At 53.3% G+C, this 11,490-nt stretch overlaps 1 protein-coding gene across 1 annotated transcript in view; it reads left to right on the top strand.

Annotated features, from left to right (window-relative positions):
* The first annotated feature begins 4,519 nt into the window (after nt 1–4,519).
* SEPT12 (septin 12) overlaps nt 4,520–11,490 on the top strand; it is a 14,037-nt gene continuing 7,066 nt past the window's right edge. The window contains exons 1-6 of the mRNA XM_008058042.2: nt 4,520–4,689; nt 6,118–6,243; nt 6,330–6,411; nt 9,939–10,076; nt 10,220–10,337; nt 10,422–10,517. Coding sequence (XP_008056233.1) covers nt 4,524–4,689; nt 6,118–6,243; nt 6,330–6,411; nt 9,939–10,076; nt 10,220–10,337; nt 10,422–10,517 — 726 coding nt within the window. The 5' untranslated portion in view covers nt 4,520–4,523. The remainder of the gene's footprint in view (nt 4,690–6,117; nt 6,244–6,329; nt 6,412–9,938; nt 10,077–10,219; nt 10,338–10,421; nt 10,518–11,490) is intronic.

Here is an 11,490-nt window from a genome sequence, read left to right as displayed (position 1 = left end):
GCCACTGCCTCCAGCCTGGGCGACAGAGTGAGACTCCAACTCAAAAAAAAAAAAAAAAGCAGTTTTATTCCAAAAGCCAGCGGGGGAAACCACCAGGCTCTGCCTCGGAGAAACAGTTTCCTTTTTTTAGGCTGAGTGCAAAGGTTTAAGAAGGGAAGCCGAAGCCGGGCTTGGTGGCTCAGCCTGTAATCCTACACCTTTAGGAGACTGAGGTGAGTGGATTGCCTGAGCCCGTGGGTTCGAGACCCACCTGGGCAACGAGACCTCATCTCTACAACAAATAAAAAAATCAGCCAGGCGTGGTAGCGCATGCCTGTAATTCCGGCTACTTGGAAGGCTGAGGCGGAAGGATCACCGGAGCCCAGCAGGTCGAGGCTGCGGTGGCCGGGAGCGTGCCACTGCACTCCGGTCTGGGTGACTGAGTGAGACTCCAACTCAAAAAAAAAAAAAAAAAGTTCACTTTTTAGCCAGGCGTGATGGCACACACCTGTAGTCCCAGCTTCACCCAGGAGGTCAAGACTACAGTGAGCTGCGATCGTGCCACTGCACTCTATCCTGGGTGACAAAGGGCGACTCTCACTTTTAAAAAAAACAGTTTGGCCAAGCACGGTGGCTCACACCTATAATCCCAGCACTTTGGGAGGCCGAGATGAGAGGATTGCCTGAGCCCATGGGCTCGAGACTAGCCTGGGCAACTTGGCAAGGCCTTATCTCTACAATAAATCCAAAAAATTAGTCTGGGGTGGTGGTGCATGCCTGTAGTTCCAGCTATTTGGAAGGCTGAGGCAGAAGGATTGCTTGAGTCCAGCAGGCCAAGGCTGCAGTGGCTGTGAACATGACGCTGCTCTCTGGCCTAAAAAGAAAAGTTCATTTATTGTGGAGCTCACCTGCAGTCCCAGCAACTTGGAAGACCGAAGCAGGAGGACTACCGGAGCCCAGGAGTTCGAGGCTGCAGTGAGCAACGACTGCACATGTCACTGCTCTCCAGCCTGGGGGACAGAGTAAGACCGTGTCTCTAAAAAGTAAATAAATGAACAGTATCCACTTCTGCAGCCACAAAAAAGAATGAAATCACGTCCTTTGCAGCAACATGGGTGGCGCTGGAGAGCATCATCCTAAGTGAACGGACTCAGAAACAGAAAAACAAACGCCGTGTGCTCTCACTCCCATGAGGGAGCTAAATGGTCCCAAAGACGGAAATAACAGACACTGGGGACACCAATAAGGGGGGAGGGGAGAGGAGGGTCAGGGTTCGGAAACTACCTAGGGGGCACAGTGTTCAGTCTCTGTGGAATGGGCCACTGAGACCCAATCTCTACCACAATATGTCTGTGGAGCAAACATGCATATACTCCCAAATCTACAAAAAAGAAAAGAAAGAAATCCATAAGCAGTGGTGCTAATTTTAAAAAAGCGTATCCACTTCCTCAGGTTGTTGTGAGGTTAAATGAAATCATCAGTGAGGCAGGGGCTTGCTAGACATGATGAAGTGCCCAGAGGAAGCATACACCAAATGCCCTGTGTTACTGTCACTCGCTCCTGTGATTCCCCCAGGCTCTTGTCCCTTGTGTGCATTTGGGTTCGTCTGCCATCCCTAAGCCACCCAGGTCATTGTACCCCTGGCTCTTCCCTGTCTACGCTGCCAGGAGCACCTTCTGGATAGAGCATGCATCCTGCACACTGGTCCTGAACCTCACTGAGGCTCCTGCAGCCACCCCCAAAGTGCGCAGACCCCGCTGGCGCCCACTGGGGCTTCTTCCCCGGGACTCAGAGCCACCTTAGTCCTATGGGAGGACTTTCCTGGAGAAAGCGTTCTCTCCACACAGAGGCTTGCTTCCTCACGGACTTCCTAGGGAGCCATCTGCTTCTGTTCAGACTCGGCTCCGCCCACACACCCCAGAACTGTCTGGCCACCCACTCCCCATGCCATCATCTGCTTTGGCAAGAGGCCCCATGCCGAAGCCCTCAAGGGCCGGGGGCTGTAGCTTTCACTTTTTTTTTTTTTTTTGAGTCAGAGTCTCACTCTGTCCCCCAGGCTGGAGTGCAGTGGCTCGCTCATGGCCACCACAACCTCAACCTGCTGGTGTCAGGTGATCTTTCCACCTCAACCTTCCAAGTAGGTGGAGCCACAGGCACGCACCACCACACTGGCTAATTTTTTTATTTATTGTAGACGCGAGGTCTCGCCAAGTTGTCCAGGCTGGTCTCTAACTCCTGGGCTCGGGCATTCCTCTCACCTCCACCCCTCAAAGTACTGGGATTATGGGCTGGGGTGGAGCTGGTGAGTGGCAAACCACGGCCACCATGCACATTTGTGAACACAGTTTAGCTGGAACTTGGCCACACCCATCGCTCACGTGCTGTCTGCAGCTGCCTCAGCACCTTGTGAGAGACTCAACCAGTAATGGCAGCAGAGACCTTAGGACCAGCAAAGCCTAAAATAGAAACTCTGGGGCTCTTTGCAGAAAACGCTCGCCAACACCTAAGACAGAGGAACTCTTAGGGCTTGCAAAGTTAGACGCCAGGAAACAGGGAAGAACTGAGTGCGACGGACTTGGTACAAGAAAGAGTTTATCAAGGATGAGCATGGTGACTCATGGCTGTGATCCCAGCTCATCCCAGCTGAGGCAGGAGGATCCCTTGAGCCCAGGAGTCCGAGGTTACAGTGAGTTAGGATCGTGCCACTACACTCCAGTCTGGGAGACAGAGCGAGACCTGTCTCAAAAAAAAAAAAAGAAAAGAAACAGCTTATCAGAAAGACAATAGGGAGGGGTGAGGATCATGGCAATCTGGAGAGCACATGGCTCATCTTGACTCAGCGCTGCAATCTCTAGGATAGACTGGGGCGGGTATGGTGGCTCACTCCTGGAAGGCTGAGGCAGAAAGAGCACCTGAGCCCAGCAGGTTGAGGCTGTGATGGCCATGAGCATGCCACTGCATTCCAGCCTAGGTGACAGAGTGAGACTTCGACTCAAAAGAAAAAAAAAAGACACACTGGGAATCTAGATGCTTCTGTGAACAAGGAAAGAGGCAGCAGAGGGTGATCACATAAGTCCCAGCTCAGCTACTTCCTCACTGTGGGACCTTGAACAATTCACTTGACTGCTCTCTTATCTATAAACTTCGGGTGGTAAGGACACTTCCTTCCTAGGGCTGATGATTCTTAAGCTAACATCCTCAGGCTCCCAGAACAATGCCCTGTGCAACATCAGCACTAGTAAACATTTGCTAAATCAATCTTTTGATGTTTTCAACACAGGCAGTTTATTTATTTTTATTGGAATCAGGGTCTCACTCTGTCACCCAGGCTGGAGTACAGTGGCACAGTCACTGCTCACCAAAGCTTTCTCCTCCCTCAGGTGATCCTTCTGCCTCAGCCTCCCAAGTAGCTGGGACTATAGGTGCACCACACCAGGCCAATTTTTTTTATTTTTTGCAGAGATGAAATCTTGCTAAGTTGCCAGGGCTGGTCTCAAATTCCTGGGCTCAAGCGATCCTCCCCTCCTCAGCCTCCCAAAGTACTGGGATTACAGGCGTGAGTACCACACCTGGCCAGCACTGGCAATTTAGAACACGACGGTGCCAAGGATGAACAGTACAAGAAGAGCACACGGATGTCCCCATGAGGCCAGCGGTCATCTGCTTCCCTGGCAGAGTGTTTGAGCGCATGAACTTGGAGGTTGAAGCCCAATTCTGCTGCTCATCAGCCGCCCTGGGGGCCTCGGTTCCCATCTCTAAGTGGTCACTATATTACTGGCCCAGGGTCACTGGGAGGATGACAGTGACCTGCGACAGAGGAATCCCCACTGGAGTCATGGGGGGGGACAGAGCTCAGATTCTTCAGTTAACTGTCACCTCCCCCTCCCCCTCGCCACTCACACCAGGGACAGGCAGCTGCTGGAGGCTCCACAGGGACCCACTGCCACCAGGTGCCACAGGAGGCCACCTCTCTCTCTGTCCCTGAAGGTCCCACCGACCCTGCCTGGTCTCTCGGAGGCCATCTTCTCTGCCTCACTCTGTCCCCTTCATACCTGTGGCATGTCCCTCGCTGTCCATCTCGATCAGCTCTACTCTGGGTCCCCCAGGGGAAAGCAAGGCATCCCCTCCTTAGCCCCCACCCCATTCCCTGCTAGAACTTGAGCCACGGCCCCCCATCCTCCCTGCAGCCCCCTCTGGGACTTGGGTCCAGTGCAAATCCTCCCCTGAGCTGTGCCAGGGGAAGGACCTAAGTGGAGACCTCCAACCCGAGCATCTCCTGCCTGGGCTGTGGGTGGGGACAGGACAGACCACTGGTGCTGAGCATCACAGAGTGGGGGAGTCAGTCTGCCCCGAGAGGCTGCTCCGCACAGAACCCTTCACCAGCTCCTTGGACCAGGGCACTCGGGGCTATGCCAGGGCATGGAGCGTGGGGGTGGCGGCTGGGCTGCAGTCGGGGTTTGGACAGGAGGACTCAGGGTGGGCCCCTCTGACCCAGTGACTCGGCCCCTGGTCATGTCCCTCTCCCTGTGACAGGCCTCGGCCCCATGGACCCCCTGAAGCGGTCCCCTCCCCCCTGCCCTTCCCCAAGGCCCTCCAGTCCCAGGACCCAACCCTGTGAGATGCTGGGCCACGTGGGCATCGAGACTGTGCTGGACCAGCTGAAGATCAAGGCCATGAAGACGGGGTTCGAGTTCAACATCATGGTGGTAGGTGAGTGAGAGGTGGGCCCACAGGGGACAGACTCATGGGTTCGACCCTGCAGTTCTGGGCATGTGGCCTCACCTCTCTCAGACTCAGTCTCCCCATCTGTTAAGTGGGCCCAATGGCAGCACCACACAGAGGTGTAGTAACTGAACATCTGGGAGACACTGAATCATCAAAGGACAAAAGTCAGCCAGGCACAGTGGCTCACACCTGGAATCCCAGCACTTTGGGAGGAAGGCCAAAGCAGGAGGATTGTTTAAGCTCAGTTCAAGACCAGCCTGGGCCATATAGTGAGACATTAATTCCACAAAAAATTTAAAAATTAGCCAGGCATGGTGGCACACACCTGTAGTCCCAACCTTTCGGGAGTCTGAGGTAGAAGGATCGCCTGAGCCCAGGTCGAGGCTGTGGTGAGCCATGATTGTGCCACTGCACTCCAACCTGGGTGACAAAGTGAAACTCCGACTAAAAAAAAGACAAACATCCTCCAAGCAAGGTGGCTCATGCCTGTAATCCCAGCACTTTGGGAGGCTGAGGCAGAAGAATTGCTTGAGGCCAGGAGTTAGAGGCTGCAGTAAGCTATGACTGCACTCCAACCTGGGCATCAGAGCAAGCCTCTGTCTCTGAAATAAGAAAGAAAGAAAAAGTCTTGGAACTAGACAGAGGTGGTGGCGGTTGCAAATGTACTCAATGCCACTTTATTGTGCTCTTTAAAGTAGTTAATGGTTAATTTTTCCTTATAGAAAATACCTCAATACAAAAAGGAAAGAGAAGCATTGAGTGCACACTTACAGCGTCACACACTGTCTATATATATATGTCATGCTTAGAAAATAGTTTACTTTCTTTTTTTTTTTGAGTTGGAGTCTCACTCTGTTGCCCAGGCTGGTGTGTAGTAGCACACTCACAGCCACCACAGCCTCGACCTGCTGGACTCAAGTAGCTGGAACCAAGTTGCTTAGGCTGGTCTCGAACTCGTGGACTCAGGCAATCCTTTCACCTCAGCCTTCCAAAGTGCTGGGATTATAGACGTGAGCCACCATGCCCGACCAGAAAACAGTTTACTTTCTAAAAAGTGTATTTGTAGCCGGGCTCGGTGGCTCAGCCTGTAATCCCGCACTTTGGGAGGCTGAGGTGAATGGTTTGCCTGAGCCTGCAGGTTTGAGACCCGCCTGGGCAACTTGGCGAGTCTCATCTCTACAATGAATCAAAAATTAACCGGGCGTGGTAGCGCGCGCCTGTAGTTCCAGCTACTTGGAAGGCTGAGGCGGAAGGATCACCGGAGCCCAGCAGGTCGAGGCTGTGGTGGCCGGGAGCGGCCGCTGCACTCCAGTCTGGGCGACAGAGTGAGACTCCAACTCAAAAAAAAAGGTGTATTTGTTTAAGAGTTTGAGAAACACTCCCGTGACGGCTGTCATCTGGTTGTCACTCCAGGGCAGACCGGGCTGGGCAAGTCCACGATGGTGAACACACTGTTCAGGTCCAAGGTGTGGAAGTCAACCCATCCAGGCACGGGGGTGTCCATGCCCCAGACGCTGCAGTTACACTCAGAGACTCATGGTAAGCATCCCTTCCTCTCTCCCAGATCCATCCTCCCCATCCAGCCTCCTCATCCAGCCTCTCCCCATTCTGCTCTCCCTCCACAGTCATTGAGGAGAAGGGCGTGAAGCTGAAGCTGACAGTGACCGACACGCCCGGCTTTGGGGACCAGATCAACAACGATAAGTGGTGGGTCCTTGGGGATGGGAGCCAAGTCCCTGTTGCCCCCTCCTGGTCCTGCCCCTGTCTCTCTGACCTCTAGAGCAGCCTGGCTGTGTGATCTTTGAGCCTCAGTTTTCTCATCTGCCTAATGGATATGTCAATTCACCCTAGGAGACTATAGGGCATTGAGTGTGTAAGAGGCTTAGCTTGCTGCCTGGCACATAGCAAGTGCTCAGTAAAGGTTGTGGGACAACAGGGGGTTAGACACCCACACTCCAGAGTCAGGAGCCCTGGTTAGGTCACTTTCTAGCAGCATAACCAGAGATGGTCACAGATGCTCTGAGCCTCGGATTCCTTCATCGTCACTTGGGGACAAGGACACTCACTTGCAGCATTGTTCTAGGTTCTCAGTGAGAGAGACTGGGGCCAGGTGTGATGGCTTGTGAGTCTATAATCCCAACACTTTGGGAGACTGATGCCAGAGGATCACTTGAGGCCAGGAGTTCAAGACCAGCCTGGGCAACAGAGTGAAGCCCCATCACTACAAAAAAGAAAAAAGAAAAAATTAACCAGGTGTGATGACACATGTCTGTAATCCCAGCTTCTTGGGAGACTGAGATGGGGGGGATCACTTGAGGCCTGAAGTCTGAGGCTGCAGTGAGGTACAATCACACCACTGTACTCCAGCCTGGACAACAGAGCAAGACTGTCTCTCTTTTGTTTTTTTTTTTGAGTTGGAGTCTCTCTCTGCTGCCCAGACTGGAATGCAGTGGCCACTCCCGGCCACCGCAGCGTCGACCTGCTGGGCTCCGGCGAACCTTCCGCCTCAGTCTTCCAAGTAGCTGCAACCACAGGCGTGCGCTACCACGCCCGGCTAATTTTTTGATTTATTGTAGAGAGCAGGTCTCGCCAAGTTGCCCAGGCGGGTCTCGAACCCGTGGGCTCAGGCAATCCACTCACCTCGGCCTCCCAAGGCGCGGGATTACAAGCTGAGCCACGGAGCCCGGCTGAGACTTTGTCTCTTGAAGCAATAAATAAATAAACGAGAGCAGTTGGTAAAAAGCATGCACAGTCAGGACCAGCTGCATAATTCATGGGACAGAGTGCGATGACAGGGTAGGCCCCTTGTTCAAAAATTGTTAAGAATTGAAAGACTGTAGGCTGGGCTCAGTGGCTCAGCCTGTAATCCCGCACTTTGGGTGGCTGAGGTGAGTGGATTGCCTGAGCCCACGGGTTCGAGACCCGCCTGGGCAACTTGGCGAGACCTCATCTCTACAATCAATCAAAAAATCAGCCAGGCGTGGTAGTGCATGCCTGTAATTCCGGCTACTTGGAAGGCTGAGGCGGAAGGATCGCCGGAGCCCAGCAGGTCGAGGCTGCAGTGGCTGGGAACGGCCACAGCACTCCAGTCTGGGCAACAGAGTGAGACTCCAACTCAAAAAAAAAAAAGACTGTAAGCACAGAGCAGTGACCCTCAAGCAAAGCCTCTGCCCACTCTTCCACGAAGCCGGCCCTGCACATACCTGCACACTTGCTCAGTCCTCACAGTCCATCCTCCGGGTCCTTGGCATCTGCATCTGTGAATTTGATCATGGTCTACATGCCCAGAAGCAATCAACCACAGTCAAAAATTTTAGGAAAGGTCAAGCTCAGGCTCCCAGCACTTTGGGAGGCCAAGGCAAGTGGATTGCCTGAGTATGAGGGTTCAAGACCAGTCTGGGCAACTTGGCGAGATCTCATCTCTACAATAAATCAAAAATTAGCTGGGTGTGGTACTGCACACTTGTAGTTCCGGCTACTTGGAAGACTGAGGCGGGAAGATCGCTGAGTCCAGCAGGTTGACGCTGGGGTGACCATGAATGTGCCACTGCACTCCAGCCTGGATGATGGAGTGAGACTCCAACTAAAAAAAAAAAAAGAAAGAAAATTAGGAAAACAAAACAAGAAAAAATAACAATATAGCAATAAATAATACATGTTAAAAATGCATTTTAACAGATATTGACATAGCATTTACACTGCAGTAGGTATTATAAGTAATGTAGCATCAAGACAATTTGAGGAATTCTAGAGGATGCTTGTAAATTAAAGGCAAATACTGTACAATTTTATTTTATTTTTTGAGTTAGGGTCTCACCTTGTTGCCCAGGCTGGATGGAGTACAGTGTGACGATCACTGCAGCCTGGACCTCCTAGCCTCAGGTGATCCTTCCACTTCAGCCTCCCAAGGAGCTGGGACTACAGGTGCATGCCATCATGTCCAGCAAATTTTTAAAAAATTTTTGTAGAGATGAGGTCTCATTGTGTTGCCCAGGCTGGTCTCGGACTCCTGGACTCCAGCAATCCTCCCGCCTCAGTCTCCCAACGTGCTGGAAATACAGGCATGAGCCACTATGCCAGGTCTGCACCATTTTACATAAGGACCTTGATTTTGGTGTCTGAGGGGTCCTGAACCCCATCCCTGCAGATACTTAGAGATGACTGCCCCATGTGCCAAGCTCTGCTCTAGACTTGGGGGACTTGGGAGATATAGCAATGAACAAAACAGACACACATTCTTGTCTGCATGGGGCAGATAATGACGAGGTCAATCGCTTTAATGGAAGGTAAGTCTAATGTGAATCATCCAAACGGGACATTTTTGCAAATGTCAGAACGCTGTTGATTATACTGGGACAGCTGGGGAGAACCAGGATGGCCATGGGCAAACCAGAGGGTTCAGGTATCCAGAGACATGGTCTCCTAGAAGGAACACCTGGAATCCCAGTGCTTTGGGAGGCTGAGGCAGGAGGATTGCTTGAGACCAGGAGTTCGAGGCTGCAGTGAGCTATGATCCCGTCACTGCGCTCCAGCTTGGGTGGCAGAACAAGACCCTGTCTCTAAAAACAAGAAAAGGAAGAAGAAGAGGAGGAAGAGGAGGAAGAAGAGAAGGAGGAGGAGGAGGAAGGTCTTTCTAAGTGTGAGTACAGAAAAACAGGACAGAGAAGAGAATCAGGAACCAACTCCTGGGAGCGACAGAAGTGACTATATGTGGGTGACAGAGAAAGACAGCACTGAGAAAGTGACATGTGCCAAAGACGAAGAGGTGAAAGAACATTGCACGTGGGAGCAGAGCGTCAGAGGGAATGGCGAGTACCAAGCCCTGAGGTGCCGCCTCGTGTGAGTGGAGCAGCGGGAGCGACAGGGTGAGGACGGTGGTGGAAGCACTGCGGCTTTCCTTCGGCCCCTGGAGTCGGAGCAGGAAGACCCGTGGGTGGAACGGTCCGTTTGGCTGCTGCATGGACGACAACCCCAAGACCCAAGGTGGGGGATGCGGCAGCTGAGACCATCGCGGGTTCTCATCTGTCTCAGGCCCAGCCCTCCCTCCCTTGCGAAGCCGATGCTGGTACTGTCCCCATTTTGCAGGCAGGGAAGCTGAGGCCTCAGCTCAGGGGAGGCAGGGGTCTCTCTGGTGATGTGGGAGGTGGCGGAGGGCACGAGGGCACCCACCCAGAGGAGACAGGAGGCGGACAGGCTCCCGGTGGCACAGATCTGAGGCCCATCTCCCGCCCCAGCTGGGAACCCATCCTGGGCTACATCAACGAGCAGTATGAGCGGTACCTGCAGGAGGAGCTGCTCATCACCCGCCAGCGCCATATCCCCGACACGCGTGTGCACTGCTGTGTGTACTTTGTGCCTCCCACCGGGCACTGGTGAGGGGGCTGCTCGGCCCGGGAGGGCCACTTGCAGGGGGCAGGGAGGAGGAGGAGGCGTCCCCGGCGCGGGCTGCAGGCTGGCTCCCCCCTCACCAATTCGCTTGCCCCCCTTGCTGCCGTCCCCGTCTCCACCCGGGCAGCCTGCGGCCCCTGGACATTGAGCTGCTGCAGCGGCTGTGCCGGACCGTGAACGTGGTGCCTGTGATCGCCCGGGCTGACAGCCTGACCATTGAGGAGCGAGAGGTCTTCAGGAACAGGGTGATCTGGGTGCCCAGGGCAGGGATGGGGACAGGGTGGCAGTGTGGGCAGGGTGGGCTGGGCTCACGTGTGTGCAATCCCCAGATCCAGCAGAACCTGAAGACGCACTGCATTGAAGTGTACCCTCAGAAGTGCTTTGATGAAGACATCAACGACAGGATCCTCAACAGCAAGATCCGGGTGAGTAGTGTGGGGGCGGCTGGCTCACAGGACTGATGTGGGAGATTCTTTCCAGCTGAAGATTCAGCCTGCTCTACAACTGGGGGAAACATGCATATGAACTCAAGGTGAGCAAGAAATAGCTCACATGGACAGCCCACAGAATGTGATAAAATGTTGACAAATCCCATATTCAACAAGGAGCTTGTAGCCCGAATATATAAAGAATGCTTACAGTTCAACAAGAAAGGACAACCTATTTTAAAATAGGCAAAAGAGCCAGGTGTGGTGGCTCACTGCTGTAATTCCAGCACTTTGGGAGACAGAGATAAGAAGATTGCCTGAAGCTGGGCTTGGTGGCTCAGCCTGTAATCCCAGTGCTTTGGAAGGCTGAGGTGAGTGGATTGCCTGAGCCCACAGGTTCGAGACCCGTCTGGGCAACTTGGCGAGACCTCATCTCTACAATAAATCAAAAAATTAGCCGGGCATGGTAACGCACCTGTAGTTCCAGCTACCTGGAAGGCTGAGGCGGAAGGATCACCGGAGCCCAGCAGGTCAAGGCCGCAGTGGCCGGGAGCGGCCACTGCACTCCAGTCTGGGCGACAGAGTGAGACTCCAACTCAAAAAAAAAAAAGAAAAAAAAAGAGGATTGCCTGAGCCCAGGGGTTCAAGACCAGACTGGGCTTGTTGGCAAGACCTGGTCTCTACAATAAATAAAAAAATTAGCCAGGCATGGTAGCGCACACCTGTAGTTCCAGCTACTTGGAAGGCTAAGGCAGAAGGATCCCTTGAGTACAGCAGATCGAGGCTGTAGTGGCTGCACACTACTGCACTCTAGCCGGGGTAACAGAGTGAGACTCCAACCCAAAAAAAAAAAACAGGCAGCCGGGCTCGGTGGCTCAGCCTGTAATCCTGCGCCTTTGGGAGGCTGAGATGAGTGAATTGCCTGAGCCCGCGGATTCGAGACCCACCTGGGCAACTTGGCGAGACCTCA

This window comes from Carlito syrichta, unplaced genomic scaffold (assembly GCF_000164805.1).
Source record: "Carlito syrichta isolate Samal-C Ts95f unplaced genomic scaffold, Tarsius_syrichta-2.0.1 Scaffold303189, whole genome shotgun sequence".
NCBI lineage: Eukaryota > Metazoa > Chordata > Mammalia > Primates > Tarsiidae > Carlito > Carlito syrichta.
This window is presented reverse-complemented; position numbering and strand designations above follow the sequence as displayed.